General features: G+C 43.0%; 1 protein-coding gene across 2 annotated transcripts in view; it reads right to left on the reverse strand.

Moving 5' to 3' along the window:
- The window catches only part of pcca (propionyl-CoA carboxylase subunit alpha), a 489,189-nt gene that overhangs the window by 13,256 nt on the left and 455,805 nt on the right, over positions 1-20,128 (reverse strand). For both annotated transcript variants that reach the window (XM_063048382.1, XM_063048383.1), the window contains exon 22: positions 16,884-17,024. In XM_063048382.1, coding sequence (XP_062904452.1) covers positions 16,884-17,024 — 141 coding nt within the window. The remainder of the gene's footprint in view (positions 1-16,883; positions 17,025-20,128) is intronic.

A 20,128-nucleotide genomic window follows, 5' to 3' on the forward strand; every position in this document is an offset into this window, starting at 1 on the left:
ACGTGTAAGCACACTGGATGGTTGAGGTGGTTGTGCTATGAAGAGTACAATCCCTGTACTCACTCTGTATCCTGATTTATCTCTCTGTTCCACTAATGCAGTAAGACTTCATTCTGGATTCCCCACTGAAGCCTCAACCCTTGACCTGTTTTGTAGGATTTTTAATTAACAATACTAGTGATCCAAATTCAAGACGACTGACTGACTGCTACATGTGACCTGCAGAGTTCTGGAACAAAGTGGAAATATTTCTGAGCACTTCCATGTATACCAATGAGCTGAGGCAGATTTAACCCACTTCCATGGCCTTACCCTGTCACTTATATCTCCTCCCAAATTTCCACTCAATTTGTCCTCTTGTACGTCATCAATTTTAATCTACCTACCAATGACAGCCATGCCTTCAGCTGACCAAGCCCTAAGTCCTGGCAGTTTCCCTCTATCTTTTCTCCCCTCATTCAGAAAAAGAACCAAAATCAGGTTTATTAGCACTGACAGAGCTAGACCAAATTTTTGATTACTTTTCCTAAAATTCCAATAATCCAGCGTCTGATTGTTTACGAGATCCTTTCATTTATCCTGTCAGTGGAGAAGGCTGAGAACCAGAGGGATCAGTGAGGGAATTTATTGCCAAGTTTGCAGATGATATAATGGGAGGTAGAGGGCAAGTAGTGTTGAGGAAGCAGGGGTCTGCAGAAGGACTTAGACAGATTAGGAGAAAGAGCAAAGAAGTAGCGGGGAAGTGTACGGTGTATCATGCATTTTGGTAGAAGGAATAAAGGTGTAGACTATTTCTTAAACAAAACTGATTTTTACTGATGCATCAGAGAAAGCATCCTATCTACATTCACAATGTGGTCCGCTATTAAACCACAGCAGAATGGGGGTTGGGGGACCCGCTTTGCTGAACACCAGTCCACAAAGATGACCCCAGCCACCAGTGGCCTGTACTTCAATTCTCCTATTCTCAATCTGCTTTCTTTGTTCCAACACCCAGTGTAAACTCAAGGAACATCACCTTGGAGTACTGCGCTCAGTTCTGGTCACCTTACTACAGGAAGGATGTGGATACTATAGAGAGAGTGCAGAGGATATTTACAAGGATATTTCCTAGATTGGAGAGCATGCCTTATGAGAATAGGTTGAGTGAACTTGGCCTTTTCTCCTTGGAGTGACAGAGGACGAGAGGTGACCTGATAAAGGTGTATCAGATGATGAGAGGCAGTGATCGTGGGGATAGCCAGAGGCTGGATAGCCAGGGCTGAAATGGCTAACACAAGGGGGCATAGTTTTAAAGTGCTTGGAAGTAGGTACAGAGGGGATGTCAGGGGTAAGTTTTTCACACAGAGAGTGGTGGAAGCAGATACCATATTGTCTTTTAAGAGACTCTTAGATAAGTACATGGAGCTTAGAAGAATAGAGGGCTATGCAGTTGGGAAATTCTAGGCAGTTTCGAGAGTAGGGCATGGTTGGCACAAAGTTATGGGCCGAAGGGCCTGTAATGTACTGTAGATTTCTATGTTCACTCAACTCAAGGATAGGCTCTACCGCTGTTATAAGAATATTGAATGTTTCCCTAGTATGATAAGATGGACATTTGACCTACTATGTACCTCATTATAACCTTGCACCTTATTGCCTGCCTGTACTGCACTACCTTTGTAACCGTAACACTTTATTCTATGTTCTTTTGTTTTACCTTCTACTGTTATTGATTTGTTGTAATAATTTGATCTGTATGAACAGTAGCAAGACAAGTTTTTCACTGTATCTCAGTACATGCAACAATAAAAACAATTCCAATTCTTGTGGCCAGACAGAAGATAGCACAAAACCATACAAGGAGGGGTTTGAATGAAAGGCCAGAATCCCCCAGTAGGAGTAGGTATTAACGTGCTTCATAAGCACGAAATTATAGCCCAGTTAGTCTGACTTCAGTGGTTGGTAAGGATTTCACTATTAAGGAGAAGGTTTCAGGGCACATGATAACATTGGTCAAAGTCACCTTTTTTCCTTCAGGGGAGATCTTGCCTGACAAATTTATTGGAATTCCTTGAGAAAATATCAAGCAGGATAGATTTTCAGAAGGCCTTTGATAAGGTGCCACACATGAGGCTAGTAAACAAAACAGGAGCCCATGATATTACAGGAAATGTACTCATATGTATAGGAAATTGACTGACTGGCAGAGACAAAGAGTGGGAATAGAGGGGGCTTTTTCAAGTTGGCTGTTGGCAACTACTGGTGTTCCACAGGGGTCTGCATTTGTTTCGCTACATTTCACTTTATATGTTAATAATGTGGATGACGGAATCGATGGCTTTGTGGCCAGGTTTATGGATAATACAAAGATAGGTTGAGGGGCAAATAGTGTTGAGGAAGCAGGGAGCCTGCAGAAAGATGTGGACAGATTTGGAGCACGGGCAAAGAAGTGGCAGATGAAATACAGTGTAGGGAAATGCACTTCGGTAGAAGGAATAATGGCATAGACTATTTTATAAATGGGGAGAAAATTCAAAAATCAGAAGTGCAAAAGGACTTGCTGTCCTTATACAGGATTCCCTAAAGGTTAACTTACAGGTTGAGTCGATTGTAAGGAAGGCAAGTGCACTGTCAGCATTCATTTCGAGAGGATTACAATATAAAAGCAAGGATGTAATGTTGTGATTTTGTAAGGCATTAGTCAGACCATTCTTGAAGTATTGTGAGCAGTTTTGGGCCCCTTATCTAAGAAAAAATGTGCTGGCATTGGAGAGGGTCCAGGGGCTGTTCGTTAAAATGGTTCCGGGAATGAAAGGATGGTGAGTGTTTGATGGCTCTGGGTCTGTACTTGATGGAGTTCAGAAGAATCTCATTGAAAACTATTGAACGTTGAAAAGCCTAGATAGAGTGGATGTGGAGAGAATGTTTCCTATACTGGGGAAAGTCTAGGACCAGAGGCACAGTCTCGGAATAGAGGAACGTCCATTTTAAAACAGATGAGGAGGAAATTTTTTAGCCAGACGGTGGTGAATCCGTGGAATTCCATTGCCACTGATGGCTAGATCTTTGGGTATACTTAAAGTGGAAACTGATAGTTTCTTGATTAATCAGGGCATCAAAGGTCACAGGGAGAAGGCAAGAGATTGTGGTTGAGAGGGATAATAAATCAGCCATGGTAAAATGGTGGAACAGACAACAAGACAATGGCATCATTCTGCTCCTATGTTTTATGGTTGTTATGGTTTTATGGTCTTGTTCTACTCAATGAAAAGATAAGCTACAGTAGGCCACATCGCCTTACTATGAACTATACACTACAAAGACCAAGAAAGTTATTGCCAGTGACTGCCCCCGTTCAGCCATTTTGATGCCCTATCACAGATATTACCTTTGTTCTACTGAGCCCAGCCACACCGTTTCTCCTACTGAGCACCAATTTCTACCCCTCTCTTTCCTGGTTCTAACAAAGGGTCACATTGACTGTTTCTCTTTCCCTGATGAGTGTTTCCAGTAAATTTTCTTTTAGTTACTCACTCCAAGCAGGACAATACTTGTTGAGTGACATGAGTTGACTTTCAACAATCAGCTTTCAAATCCACTTTCCTTGAAGGATTAGTGTTGTAGGTGAGAGCTGATAACAACAAGGTGAAGGGAAATTCCCACACCACCAGGTTCAACAGCAGCTACTTCCCTTCAACCATCAGATTCCTGAACCTACCAGCATAATACTCATGACTACAAGTTAGCAACACTAGGACCACTTGCTGACTTTGCACCAAAATAGCCTTTGTTTATCTTTTTCTTGTTCTAATTGTGTTACTTCTTGTGAAAATTGGGTTTATATTTATTTTATGCTTGCTTTTTTAAAAATTGCTTTTTTTGTCATGTTCATTAAAACATCTTAACATACAGTGAAATGTGTAATTTGCAGCAAACGAAATCAGCGAGGATTGTGTTGGGGGAAGCTCATAAGTGTTGCCACACTTCCAGCACCAACATAGCATGCCCTGAACCTATCAACCTTAACTCTAACCTTCGGAATGTGGGGAGAAACCAGAACACCTGGAGGAAACACACACAGTCACGGAGAGAACATACAGGCAGCAGTGTGAATTGAATGCTGATCGGTGATCACTGGAGCTGTAAAGCGATTGCTCTAACTGTTATGTTGCTTATATTACACTATGTGTAATAAGCTTGTAATTATACCATACCTGTGCAGATATGTACCTGTGCATATGATAATAAACTTGACTTTAACTTTGGTAGCAGCGACATTTCCATTGTGAGTTTCCTTCTTAACAGCACAGTGGCAATAATCCTGGGCATCTAAAGGAGGTTGAGGAGTGTCCACAAAGCCAAGTCCTCTTGCTGATCTACAACTTGTACTGAACTTGGGCTCCACAGCTGCCTGTGGCAAATAATTCCCTTGATTCGCCACTCTCTGGCTAAAGAGGTTCCTCCTCATCTCCATTCTAAAAGGATGCCCCTCTATTCTGAGGCTGTGTCCTCTGATCTCAGACTCTCCCACCAGAGGAAACATACTATTCACATTCACTCTATCAAGGCCTTTCACTATTTGATAGGTTTTAATGAGGTCACCCCTCGATCTTCTGAATACTAGTGAATATAGGCCCAGAGCCATCAAATGTTCTTCATGTGACAAAACTTTCAATCCTGAAATCATTTTCGTGAACCTCCTTTGAACCCTCTCCAGTTCCAGCACATCTTTTCTAAGATAGGGACCGAACCTGCCCACAATACTCCCAAGTGAGACCTCACCAGTGCTTTATAAAGATTCAACATTACATCCTTGTTTTTATAGTCTAGTCCTTTTGAAATTAATGCTAACATTGCATTTGCCTTCTTCGCCACAGACTCAAACTGCAAATTAACCTTTAGGGAATCCTGCACAAAGACTAACAAGTCCCTTTGCAGCTCAGTTTTTTGTATTTTGTTTCCATTTAGAAAATAGCTGACCTTTTATTTCTTTTAACAAAGTACATAACTATGTATTTCCTGAAACTGTATTCCATCTGCCATTTCTTTGTCCGTTCTCCTAATCTGTCTAAATCCTTCAGTAGTCTACTTTCTCAAAACTACCTGCTCCTCATATCTTCATATCATTTACAAATTTTGCAACGAAGCCATCAATTCCATCATACAAATCATTGACATATGATATAAAAAGAATCAGTCCCAACACAGAGCTCTGTGGAACACCACTAGTCACCACAGCCAGCCAGAAAAGGCTCCCTTTGTTCCCTCTCTTTGTCTCCTGCCAATCAGCCACTGCTTTATCCATGCTAGAATCTTTCCTGTAATAACACCGACTCATAGCTTGTTTAGCAGCTTCATGTGTGGCACCTTATCAAAGGCCTCCTGAAAATCCAAGCACACATCAATCGATTCTCCTTCGTCTATCGTGCTTGGTGCTCAAAGAATTCCAACAAATTTGTCAGGCAAGATTTTCCCTTGAGGTAACCATGATGACTCCGGCCCATTTTATCATGTGCCTCCAAGTACCCAGAGACCTCATCCTTAATAATCGACTCTAACATCTTCCTAACCACTGAGGTCAGACTAACTGGCCTCTAGTTTCCTTCCTTCTGCCTCTTCCCCTTCTTGAAGAGTAGGGTGACATTTGCAATTTTCAAGTCTTCAGAACCTAGTTATTCTTGAAAGATCATTACTAATACCTCCACAATCTCTTCAGCCACCTCTTTTAGAACCCTGGGGAGTGCACCATCTGGTCCAGGTGACTTATTTACCTTCAGACCTTACAGTTTCCCAAGAACCTTCTCTCTAGTTATGGTAACTTCACACACTTCATGCCCCCGACACCTGGAACTTCCACCATACTGTTTGTGTCTTCCATAGAGAAGACTGATGCAGTTCATCTGTCATTTCATTGTCCCCCATTACTACCTCTCCAGCATCATTTTCCAGTAGTCCAATATCTACTCTTGCCTCTCTTTTACAATTTACGAATCTGAAGAAACTTTTGGTATGCTCTTTAGTATTACTGGCTAGCTTACTTTCATAGTCCAAACATTAACTGTTTCTCTCTCCTCAGGTGCTGCCTGTACTGTGGCACATTATCAACAGAACTCTTTGTTTAATTTCCACTTCCCAGTGTGCAGGACTTGTTTCTGCAGAGATGACCAAGAGGATTGAGGAAGTCAGGGCAGCAGACGTGGTCCACATGGACTTTAGCAAGGCATTTAACAAGGTCCTACAAGGTAAACTGGTCTGGAGGTTAAGATCACATGGGATCCAGGATGAGCTAGTCAACCAAACACACACCAGGCACCAATTCACAGCTGGTAATGCAGGATTATTATTCAGCTTGGAAACCTGTGACCAGAGGTATGCTGCAGGGGTTGATGCTGGGTCCACAGGATGTCAACAATTTGTATTAAAACGCCATTGGCATAGTTCATAAGTTTGTGGTGACACCAAAACTGGTATTATTGTGGACATTGAAGGAAGTTGTCTAAAGTTACAACAGGATCTAGATCAACTGGGAAAGTGGGTCAAGGAATGGCAGATGGAATTTAACTCAGACAAGTGTGAAGTGCTACAATTTGGGAAGATAAACCAGGGCAGGACTTACACAGTCAAAGGCAGGACCCTGGAGAATAGAACAGAGAGACCTAGATGTTTAAATACACAGATAGACAGGGTGCTGATCAGAATGTCTGGCATGCATGCCTTCATTGATCAATGCAGTAAGTACAAGAACTGAAATTTTATGACTGTACAAGATTTTGAGAGAGTACAGTTGGAATACTGCGTGCATTTCTGTAGGAAGGACGTCTATCTGGAGAGGATGCAGAAAAGATTCACAGGGATGTTACCAGGACTAGCGGGCTTGAGGTATAGCAGAAGACTGGAGAGGCTGAGGCTGCTTTTCCATGAGGTGAAGGAGACTGAGGCTTGGCCTTAGAGGTAGATAAAACCATGAGGAGGCAAAAAGAAGATGGATGTACACAGTAGTTACCCAGGGGAGGGGAGTCTAAAACTGGAGGGCATAGGTTAAAGGTGAATCACCACACCGGCAGAGTAGTGCAGCCGATCGAGCCGCTGCTTCACTGCCTCACTGCTCCAGTAACTCCAGTGTAGCCTGTGTGGAGTTTACACGCCGTTCTCTCCCACTCCACTCCTGACTGTGCGTGGGCAGCAAGGAAGCACAGCGGTTAGTATGACACTCCACAGCACCAGTGAACAGGGTTCAATTCCCACTGTTGTCTGTAAGGAGTTTGTACTTGCTCCCTGTGACCACGTGAGCTTCCTTTGGGTGCTCCAGTTTCCTCCCACATTCCAAAGATGTACAGCTTAGATGTACAGCAAAGATGTAAGCGTAATTATGTTGGCGCTGGAAGCATGGCAACACTTGCGGGTTACCCCAGCACATCTTTAGACATTGTTAGTCATTTGACGCAAACGACACATTTCACTGGATGTTCTGATGTTTCGAAGAACATGTGACAAATGAAACCAATCTCCTTATTTGTCTACCTGCAGTGCACTTTCTGTGAAACTATAACACCATTCTGCAGACAGATTTCCTTTTAATACCTTAAAGTACTAATGTACCTGTCCGGATGGCATGCAAACAAAAGCTTTTCACTGAATCCTGCTACATATGACACGAAAAACATTTTACCAATTAATGAACACAAGAGATTCTGTCAATGCTGGAAATCCAGAGCAACACACACACACACACGCAAAGTGCTGGAGGAACTCAGCAGGTCAGGCAGCATCTATGGAGAGGAATAAACATCAACGTTTCGGGCCGAGATCCTTCATCCAGGACTAATGAAGGGTTTCTGCCCGGTACACTGACTCTTTATTCCTTTCCAATGATGCTGCCTGACCTACTGAGTTCCAGCATTTTGTGTGAACTACCAATTAATTAGTGTAAAGGGTTGCCTAATGGTTGGTATAGGTTTATTGCTGAAGGGCCTGTTTCTGCTCTGTGTGCCTCTTTGAACTACAAGCCAATGAACCCAGAGCAAGATGTAAGCTATTAGGATGGGCAAATTATGTTGTAAATTACCTGTAATTCTGAGGCCAAAACACTGAATGGCCTCACCCTTGCTGGTCTATACCCTCTGCAACTATTTAAAGTGGTGTACAGATGTTCTAGCCCCCCTGCCTTCCGTTGCCTGTTCACACAACCACTGAGCTACTTCTCAATAAAACAGTTATCTGTGCCATACTGTGGTGCTGAACCAAGTGGGAAGGCTTCCTCCAACTATGTGCCGAAACTCAAAGGAAGTCGGAAAATGTAGGAAGGTAGATTACTGATAACAGAGCAAAGGCTCCCTATTCATCCCCAGCCAAAGCAACTGTATGGTGTGCAGCGGCTCCTCTGACTGCCAAGCCCACTGTGCAATCAGAGGCACTTGTTACTCTGCACAGAGAGCTGGCACCGACTCAAGGTTCAACCGCAATTCAAGAGTTTGATGCTAAAAAGGAAGGAATTAACTAAATCCTTTTCAATGTTGCCAATGCGTTTGGTAATTAAGGCTACACAATTAAGACTGACAATGAGTACAGGTCACGATGGTACAGATTACGTTCACTGCTCAAAGCTTCCATGAAGAATAAGCAGCTGCTGGAAGAAAGAGAGCTCATCCATTACCAACCTCGTCTCACTTCAGCGTGTTTCTCCAGGAGCAGCCAGGCAGCGTTTTGTTCTCTTTACATTAAAAAAAAACACAATATGTGTTTCACCATTCCTTGACGTATGAAGGGGACTATACACAGCATCGTCCTTTACAAAACAATCTTGTTCACTTTGGGGCGGCATGGTAGCGTAGTTGTCAGCATAACAATAGACAATAGGCGCAGGAGTAGGCCATTCGACCCTTCGAGCCAGCACCGCCATTCACTGTGATCATGGCTGATCATCCACAATCAGTACCCCGTTCCTGCCTTCTCCCCATATCCCTTGACTCCACTATCATTAAGAGCTCTATCCAACTCTTTCTTGAAAGCATCCAGAGAATTGGCCTTCACTGCCTTCTGAGGCAGAGCATTCCACTTATCCACAACTCTCCAGGTGAAAAAGTTTTTCCTCAACTCCGTTCAAAATGGCCTACCCCCTATTCTCAAATTGTGGCCTCTAGTTCTGGACTCCCCCAACATCGGGAACATGTTTCCTGCCTCTAGTGTGTCCAATCCCTTAATAATCTTATATGTTTCAATCAGATCCCCTCTCACCCTTCTAAATTCCAGTGCATACAATCCCAGTCACTCCAATCTTTCAACATATGACAGTCCTGCCATCCCGGGAATTAACCTCGTGAACCTCCGCTGCACTCCCTCAATAGCAAGAATGTCCTTCCTCAAATTTGGAGACCAAAACTGTACACAATACTCCACGTGTGGTCTCACCAGGGCCCTGTACAACTGCAGAAGGACCTCTTTACTCCTATACTCAACTCCCCTTGTTATGAAGGCCAACATGCCATTAGCTTTCTTCACTGCCTGCTGTACCTGCATGCTTATTTTCAGTGACTGATGAACAAGGACACCTAGATCTCGTTGTACTTCCCCTTTTCTTAACTTGACACCATTCAAATAGTAATCTGCCTTCCTGTTCTTGCCACCAAAGTGGATAACCTCACATTTATCCACATTAAACTGCATCTGCCCACTCACCCAACCTGTCCAAGTCATCCTGCATTATCTCAACATCCTCTGCACATTTCACACTGCCACCCAGCTTTGTGTCATCTGCAAATTTGCTAATGTTACTTTTAATCCCTTCATCTAAATCATTAATATATATTGTAAATAGCTGCGGTCCCAGCACCGAGCCTTGCGGTACCCCACTAGTCACTGCCTGCCATTCTGAAAGGGACCCGTTAACCCCTACTCTTTGTTTCCTGTCTGCCAACCAATTTTCTATCCATGTCAGTACCCTACCCCCAATACCATGTGCTCTAATTTTGCCCACTAATCTCCTATGTGGGACCTTATCAAAGGCTTTCTGAAAGTCCAGGTACACTGCATCCACTGGCTCTCCCTTGCCCATTTTCATAGTTACATTCTCAAAAAATTCCAGAAGATTAGTCAAGCATGATTTCCCCTTTGTAAATCCATGCTGACTCGGATCGATCCTGTTACTGCTATCAAAATGTGCTGCTATTTCATCCTTTATAATTGACTCCAGCATCTTCCCCCGCACTGATGTCAGGCTAACTGGTCTATAATTCCCTGTTTTCTCTCTCCCTCCTTTCTTAAAAAGTGGGATAACATTAGCTACCCTCCAGTCCTCAGGAACTGATCCTGAATCTATAGAACATTGGAAAATAATTACCAATGCATCCACGATTTCTAGAGCCACCTCCTTAAGTACCCTGGGGTGCAGACCATCAGGCCCTAGGGATTTATCAGCTTTCAGTCCCATCAGTCTATCCAACACCATTTTCTGCCTAATGTGAATCTCCTTCAGTTCCTCCGTTACCCTAGGTCCTCCAGCCACTATTACATCTGGGAGATTGTTTGTGTCTTCCCTAGTGAAGACAGATCCAAAGTACCTGTTCAACTCGTCTGCCATTTCCTTGTTCCCCATAATAAATTCACCCGTTTCTGTCTTCAAGGGCCCAACTCTGGTCTTAACTAATTTTTTCCTCTTCACATACCTAAAGAAGCTTTTACTATCCTCCTTTATATTCTTGGCTAGCTTGCCTTCGTATCTCATCTTTTCTCCCCGTATTGCCTTTTTAGTTATCCTCTGTTGCTCTTTAAAAGTTTCCCAATCCTCTGGCTTCCCGCTCATCTTTGCTATGTTATACTTCTCTTTTATTTTTATACTGTCCTTGACTTCCCTTGTCAGCCACGGTCACCCCTTACTCACCTTAGAATCTTTTTTCCTCTTTGGAATGAACTGATCCTGCACCTTCTGTATTATTCCCAGAAACACTTGCCATTGTTGTTCCACTGTCATCCCTGTTAGGGTATCTTTCCAGTCAACTTTGGCCAGCTCCTCCCTCATGGCTCCATAGTCCCCTTTGTTCAACTGCAATACTGACACTTCTGATTTTCCCTTCTCCCTCTCAAATTGTAGTTTAAAACTTATCATATTATGGTCACTAACTCCTAATGGCTCCTTTACCTCGAGTTCCCTTATCAAATCTGGTTCATTACACAACACTAAATCCAGAATTGCCTTCTCCCTGGTAGGTTCCAGTACAAGCTGCTCTAAGAATCCATCTCGGAGGCATTCCACAAACTCCCTTTCTTGGGGTCCAGTACCTACCTGATTTTCCCAGTCTACCTGCAAGTTAAAATCCCCCATAACAACCATAGCACTAGCTCTGCGACATGCCAATTTTAACTCTTGATTCAAATTGCACTCTATATCCAGGCTACTGTTTGGGGGCCTGTAGATAACTCCCATCAGGGTCTTTTTGCCCTTACAATTTCTCAGTTCTATCCATACTGACTCTACATCTCCTGATTCTATGTCGCCTCTCGCAAGGGACTGAATATCATTCCTCACCAACAGAGCCACCCCACCCCCTCTGCCCACCTGTCTGTCCTGTCGATAGGACGTAGACCCTTGAATATTCATTTCCCAGCCCTGGTCCTCTTGCAGCCATATCTCTGTTATTCCTACAACATCATACTTGCCACTTTCCAACTGAGCCTCAAGCTCATCCACTTTATTTCTTATACTTCGTGCATTCATATATAATACTTTTAATCCATTACTCCCCTCACCTTTCACATCGATTCCTATTGCACTTGGCCATACTCTCCAATCACTTCCTGAGCTTTCTGTCCCATTAATTCTGTTGTCTTTCTTAACTTTCCTTATTCTCCCCTTCCTGAGCTTTCTGTCCCATTGATTCTGTTGTCTTTCTTAACTTTCCTTATTCTCTCTTTCCCTTTAACTCCATCCCTATATTTCGTCTCCTCCCCCCGCCCCCACTATTTAGTTTAAACACACGCATGTAGCAGTGGCAAACCTGCCTGCCAGAATGCTAGTCCCCCGTCTGTTAAGGTGCAACCCGTCCCTTTTGTAATGCTATTACAGCTCCAGCCACACGGGTTCAATACTGTTGCTGTCTGTAAGGAGCTTGTATATTCACTCCATAACCATGTGGGTTTCCTCCAGGTGCTCCGGTTTCCTCCCACATTCCAAAGAGGTATGGGGTTAGTAGGTTAACTGGTCACATGGATGTAACTGGGCATCCAATAGAGCACTGTGACCACTGTAACATTTGAACCTGATATCTGCCATTCAACCCAAACTAACATTTAATCTCATTTTTTTATTTGCATTTATTTTGTAATTTATAGTAATTTTATGTCTTTGCACTGTACTGCTGCTGCTGCAAACCAACAAGTTTCATGTCATATACGACAGTGATAATAAACCTGTTTCTAATTCCAATTCATGTCCCTGAAATTGCTTAGAAATTCTTTGGCAGCTTAAAATGAAACAAATTTCCACTGTTAAATTCCACTTGATCAATAAAAGTGACTTCCTCAGGTAATTATCTTTACCAGCAGTCTCCATATAAAAATCTGGTAACTGTGCAAGTTAATGAGACAGTAGAAAAGCCAAGCCAATGATGTATAATGCAGAGTAGAAAGTTAGGTATCAAATGTGAAATACAGTGGATTCCAGTTAACTAAGATACATCGGGACCTGCACATTTTGGCCCAATTAAAACGGCTGCCCCTATTACCCAAAGTTTCATGGAAATAGTTAAAAGGTATAAAAAAGACCACTGTTTAACTGAGTAATAATTTATGTATTTAAATGAAATGCAGAACAAATTATAATATTGCCAATACCTCTACAATACTATAAAACTGTGTATTATAGTTATTGACAGAGGAATTAATCTGCCATCTTCTTTGAACCAAATAAGCACAGACACCTAGTGCAGATAATGGACTGCCTTCATGCAATGCTTTCGATGATTGCATCCTCCAAATTTTCATTTTCACTGTAACATTCAAGATGATTGTCGATACCTCTGTGATTCCTAACTTGTTGAAGTAGTGAAATCATTTCATTTTCACTCCTGGCCATTTCTGGCACCTCCAAGCCTGAATACTTGAAACGGTGGTGAGCAAACAGTTTCAAATTGTCTTACCACTTATTTCTCTCCAACTATTAGTGACAAAAATCACTATTTTTTGAACACAAACATGTGCAGCTGATGCTATTTAAAAACGGTTCACTCTAAGCACGGTGTAATGTCTAATGGCTGCGCAAGAGCATGCGACTGTCACTGGTAAGAAACTTCAGCAAAAGTCCCCTGCCCCAATTAAGCAGCATATTGTCCCAATTACACGAAGGGAATCCCAGATATTTTCTCAATTTAACTTTTGTTCTTTAAGAATTGTCCCAAATAAATGGCTGCCCCGATTAACCAATGGCCCAATTAATTGGAATCCACTGTAATTATTTCTGATTTCATGTCCTAACTCATGCCTGTGGTAAAACACAATCTGTGGAGCAGTTAAACCCATTTCCAAAACGGAGGGCTTTTGCAGGATCGTACTTTTGCACAAGATCAAATGTGCTGTAATTCTGTGTTTGCCTGAATGGACAAGGTACATTAATGCAAAATGAAGTCACCTGGAGAAGGCAGATTCACACTGTGGCACATGGACAATGATTAAAGTACAGAGGTTCTTCAAAAGAGCTTGGCAGAGTGCTGAGTGTCAGCTGTGGCTCGGTGACTGATACTCTCCACTCTGGATTGGAAGGTTGGAGGTTCAACCTCAATGTCAGAAGATTCACTGCAATACCCTAGACTGACGGCAGCACAGTACAAAAAGAGATCAAGGTCTTGTCCACACTCTCAGGTAAAGGATCCCACCATATGGTCTCAATGAAGAGCATGGGAGTTACCTGTTGTTCTACCCAATACTTAACCCTCAGTTTATAAATCATCTGTGTTTGTGAACTGAATTGAATTGACTTTATTACTTACATTCTTCATATACATGAGTAAAAATCTTTGTTATGCCTCTAAATGTACAATGTGCAATTTATAGTAATTTATAATAAATAGTATGTACAACAAGACAGTCAATATAAAAAAGAAATACAATTGTGTCAGCATGAATTAATCAGTCTGATGGCCTGGTGCAAGAAGCTGTCTCGGAGCCCGTTGGCCCTGGCTTTTATGCTGCGGTACCATTTACCGGATAGTAGCAGCTGGAAGAGTTTGTAGTTGGAGTGATTCAGGTCCCCAATGATCCTTCAGGCCCTTTTTACACACCTGTCTTTGTAAATGTCCTGACGAGTAGGATGTTTACAACTACAGATGCGCTGGGCTGTCCACACCACTCTCTGCAGAGTCCTGCGATTACAGTTCCCATACCAGGCAGTGATGCAGCCAGTCAGGATGTGGGAGCCTGTTGTGCATAAATTGGCTACTGTGCTTGCTATGTTAGAACAATGACCACACCAGGAAGCTGTAAAGCATTTGTGCATGCCCTGTGGTCATGAAAATCTCATCTTCTTTCCTTTTAACTCAATAAAAGAACCCTCATTATAGCCCCATGGCTGGTCTGATCATCCTATCAACTCAACTCATCCACCGCTGGAGGAATATCGTGGCAGCTCTCTACACACCTGGAACTCTGCTCTCTCCAAATGGCGAGAACACAGCACACCTCAATGGCTTTGTTGTGTAAAAAGAAAATAGAGGTTGCCGTCTCATCAATTGGTGTGCTTGAAAACTGCTGTTCATCCCCGTATCTCATCTCCCAGCTAAGTCTATTATTGAGACACCCACAGACTGCAATTTGATGTTCCAACAACTCCATCCTCTCTTTCACTCCAGTGTTTAACTTGCTCTGTAGCTATGCAACACAATTTAAGCCCTGTGATAGTACAATTTTATAAGAATCCACTGCACCAGAGAAAAGTGCTCAATTAAACCACAGCAAGAGAAAGAGGCAAAATTAGCAGTGCTGTCTGTATGATTTTCATCACCAGATATTGAAAACATTTTCTGCTAGAAATTTGTTCAATTTCTATAAACAAGCCTGTTCAAATTAGGCTCTTCACTGCTCATATTTTGTGTTTAGCCCCTCTGCTTTACTCCATTTTCCCCTTCTGTCAGGATATGGTACCAGGTGACAACAGGTGAACCCATCCTGTTTGCTCAACCTCCTCTTGCCCCAGAGTTCACAAGAACACAGAAAAAGATAAACAGAGGTAGACCACAGGCCCCTCAATCCTGCCCCACCATCTTCGCTCAACTCCTCTTCTGCACCAGCTTTCCATCGTCCTCAGTTTACTGATCTTTCAAAAAATACATCTATCCTCACTTTAAACATTTCCAATACTCCAGCGTCCACAACTTTCTATTGCCGAGAATTCCTGAGATTCATCATCGTTTATGAAACTTCTTCCCATCTCAGTCTTAAATGATCAGGCCCTTCTCTTGTAACTGTACTCCTTCGGTCAAGACTTTCCCACTAATGGAAACATCTTAACATTTACCCTGTCAAGCCTCATTAGGATCTTATATGTTTCAATGAGAACACCACTAATTCGTCTGAACACCAAGAACTACAGACCCCACCTGTCTGGCCTCTCTGGGAAACAACTCACTCATCCCAGGAATTAGCTGGGTGAATCTGCTTCAAGCTGCCTTCAGAATCGGAATCAGGTTTATTATCAGCGGCATGTGACGTAAAATTTGTTAACTTAGCAGCAGCAGTTCAAAGCAATACATAATATAGAAGAAGAAAAAAAATTAAATAAAATAATAATAAATAAATAAATTACACTATTCATATATTGACTAGATTAAAAAATGTGCAAAAACCACAAATACTGTATATTAAAAAAAAGTGAGGTGGTGCTACCATATCATCCTTTTTCAGTTAAAGAGACCAAAACCATGCCTTGCTCTTACTGAGGTACACTGCTAACAAATGCCCATCCCCCCACCCTCACTTCCAAACTGTTTGCGACAATGGCTGAAATGTTGTTGGCCTTCATAACCGTTTGCTGGACCTGCCTGCTAAATCACTCATGCTTTCAGAGCAGGTTGTCTTACAGTGATGTATCTTTCATCTTGACTTTTTTGCACCCGCAGGATTCCACTTCAAACCTTCCACAAAAACTACTATTCAGCCAAACAACACACATCAAAGTTGCTGGTGAACGCAGCAGGCCAGGCAGCATCTCCAGGAAGAGGCGCAGTCGACGTTTCAGGCCGAGACCCTTCGTCAGGACCAACTGAAGGAAGAGTGAGTAAGGGATTTGAAAGCTGGAGGGGGAGGGGGAGATCCAAAATGATAGGAGAAGACAGGAGGGGGAGGGATGGAGCCTCGGCCTCCAGTTAGTCCTGACGAAGGGTCTCGGACTGAAGCGTCGACTGCGCCTCTTCCTGGAGAAGCTGCCTGGCCTGCTGCGTTCACCAGCAACTTTTATGTGTGTTGCTTGAATTTCCAGCATCTGCAGAATTCCTGTTGTTTACTATTCAGCCAATACTGTTTTAGATTATTTGCTGAAGTATGCTGTTTAAATAGACTGTGCAGACTGTTGGAACACTATTTCAATAGATTCTGTACACTGTATTTCGCAGTGCTTTGTTTAAATAGACTCTGTAGACTGTTTGCTAGAGTAAGCTATTTAAATCTTCTCCTGTTAGCAGTGAAACAGACCGTTCTTGCCATATGATATATTGCTTTCTTCTGCTGATTGGCATATACTATCACCCAGACTAATAGGTTTAAGACAGTTTATAAGTGTAAACTGGTTGAAAGGATGCAAGAAATGCTGAATATGAATTCATTCAAAAGCAGAACTCAAAAGTAAGTATCTTTACTCTGTGTGGCTCAATTTGAATGCATAACAAAGACAGTCATAGCAGCAAATATAACAATAACCTTACCTCATCTCCAACTGCTACGTTTATACTGACAATTGTTCCAGGCATGGGTGATATTATGGTGTTGCCAGTGTCCTCTAGCACCTTTTCCGGCATGTATTTATTCAGCTCCGCTGCCAGCTGGGTCAACACTTGGAGCTTGTACTGGAAACAAAGAGCACATCAACTTTTTGAATAGGTTATACAGTCTGAGCAAGTTACAAACATCTCATTGCCTTGAGTTCACTCCATATGTACAAATTTGATCCTACTGTCAAGAAGAATTGCCTTGGTACTTGTGCTGTCTAACTTTTTATTGTGCCCCAGCTCCACGGAGTATGCTTCTTTCTATCTCCTGCCCAAAAGCCACAGGCAGACACTTCATTTCAGCCTGGTCCTACTCATTTCTTCCCTCCTTCACTCTACTAGTTCTCCTCTGATCCAATCCTTTCTCACTTATATTGGTGACACTTCCAGTGCCCCCCACCCCTTCGACCTTTTACAATTCCTTGACCCACCTTCATCATGGATATCCAATTCTCTTTAAATCTCCATCCCATCCCTACAAGAAGACCCTTTTCCTCTCCCAGGAGCAGAGGCCCAACCAGTTCCCCTCCACCAACTCACTCATTTGCCCAATTTTACTTACTCTCACATTGAACTCTTCTCCTTTGAATCCATTCCCTCTCTTGAGATCAACAGATCATTCTCCACAATATCTGTCACCTTCAAAGAGACTCCTCCACCTGTCACACCTTCCCCTTATCTCCCCTTCTGGCATTTTGCAGGGACTGTTCCCTTTGTGATTCCCTGGTCCATTCCCAATAATCAACCCGCTTCTTATCTCACTTTACCTTGCAACCACAGGTGATGTAACACCTGTCCTTTCTCTTCCCACCACCCAGGGACCCGAACAGTCTTTCCAGGTGAAGCAGTGATTCATTTGCACTTCTTCCAGTCTGGTGTAGTGCACTCAATGATCATATGTGGTCTCCTTAACTTTAGAGAAGCCACATGCAAGTTGGATGGTCACATTACAGAACATCTGTGTTCAGTCCTCAGGGAAGGTCAGGTCTGCCACTGCCCGCCACTCTAATTCTCCTTCCCACTCCCACTTTGACCATTTGGCAGCCCCCTACATGATGCAGAGACTCAAGACCAACTTGAGGGACAGTACCTCATCTTTTGTCTGGGCATGTTGCAGCCTCAATATTGAATTCCACAACTACAGGAAACTTGATGTCTATCAGAATCAGTTGTCCACCTGAGATACTGGCTCAGTTTGTTTTCCCCCTCCACCCCCTATTCCTCTGGGAATAGGGGACATGACCAACCCGACTTGCTGGGCTTGGCTCTTCAATTCACAATTCTTCTATGCTGTCAATCTCGCCAACTGCTCCCATTTACTCTTTGACCGGATAACATTGTTTACAGTTTACTCCATGGTCACCCCCAGTTGTAACCTGTTAGGCAAAAACACCCCTTGTGCTGAAGATTTACAAGCTTCTTTCATCTCCTTGCCAGTACTGATGAAAGGTCTTTGATCTGAAACACCAACTTTGTTTCTCTTCCTATAGATGCAGTCTGACAAGATGAGTACCATAAAAAAAATTAGTCCTGTCTAAATTCCATCAGCATGTTAACCTTGCTACCAGAAATGAGAACACATTAGACCTGGTTTATACTAACATCCCTAGAGTATACAAAGTGACTCTTGTCTTCACCTCGGATTCTCTGACTACTAATTCCTGCATTCTGACCACTGATTAAACTAGCTAAACTAGTTGAAAGGGAGATAAAGACCTGGCCAGAAGGAGCAACCACAGCATTTCCAGCAAACAAACTGTGATGCTGAGCACATTAGGGAAACAGGGCCTGAAGCCTATATCATTTATCAATGAAATGCATACTCTTAAAGGAAGGGAGGTGGAGGAGTTTAGGGAGTAATTCCAGAGATCGGGCTGGGGTAATTAAAGGCACAGATACCAATGATGGAGAAATGATCGACAGGGATACCCAGGTGGCTAGAACTGGAAGAAGGTGAGATCTTGGAGTGTAGAGGGAGATAGGGGAGGTCATATGGCGATATGAAAATAGTGATGGAGTGAGGGGTAACACAGGTGTAGAGAGAGGGCAGATGTTGGAACAGTGGGGAGTAGGGGGCCAACCCTCAATGAAAGAACAGTTCAGGGCAGAGGTATGACATCTCCTGAGGAGGGCTGCAGAAGGATCTGAGCCACCAGTCCCTCCCACAGGTTAGCAGGTCTACCTGCTCAGTTGGAGAGAGGGCTGAAGCCAGCGGATCAATTCTGCAGCAGATCAGCTTCCTACTTGGTTCTGATCACGCCAACTCAAAATCTTCCACAATAAATAAATTAATTCTGTAACTTTCAAATGTGATGTCTTCAATCTGAATAGCAACCTGCAGACAGCACACTGCCTGCAGGTTAAGGTATTAAAGTAATGCTCACAATGCTGGAAGAACTCTGCAGGTCGGGCAACATCTATGGAGGGAAACGGATAGTTGCATCTCTGATCAAGACTCTTCACTTGACATGCTGAGTTCCACCAGCGGTTTTGTGGGTTGCTCTAGATTCTGGGTTCTGCAGTCTCTTGTGCCTCGTTTGTCTGTGTCATTCACAAGTAATTCCTGCAGATGGCAGCAGTTCCTGCTGAAAGTCTACCCCAACTACAATTAATGTATAAACTGGGTCTGGGAGGAATTGGAGGAAATTAGCAAATAGTCGTTTTAATTGCTCTATTATTTTGTCTCCTAATTCGAGTAAAGTGCACTCATGTCTTTGGCATTCTCAACCAGCACAGGATTAAAACAGTGATGAGATAAATCTGCTGGTCACAGCCCAGTCATCTCTCATCTTGTTCAACAAGAGGCAGTGTGACTCACAAAGGTTCGGCTGTCTTTCTTCAGCTTGAACCCCGCTTCCCTTCCCCCAACAGCTCTCAGAACCAGACTGAAAAACATCAACCACCACCCCCACCCCCCCAGCTCCTCCAACCCTGCTCTTTGTGATCGAGCTTTTACATTGGTTAAGGTTTTCAAAACACAAAACTGATTTTTTTTCTGATCTTGACCATCAGCTGGCAGTGCTAATACACAGAGGGTAAGGTCTGCTGAGAAAACAGAACATGTTGTGGAAAATCTCTGAACCTCACAACACAGGAGCTCTACCCACACAAATTGAGGGCCATTCGACCCATTATAGCTGCACTTGATGTTATCCAAATAGTCTTAACTAATCTGGACTGTC

This window comes from Mobula hypostoma, chromosome 5 (genome assembly GCF_963921235.1).
Source record: "Mobula hypostoma chromosome 5, sMobHyp1.1, whole genome shotgun sequence".
Taxonomy (NCBI): Eukaryota; Metazoa; Chordata; class Chondrichthyes; order Myliobatiformes; family Myliobatidae; genus Mobula; species Mobula hypostoma.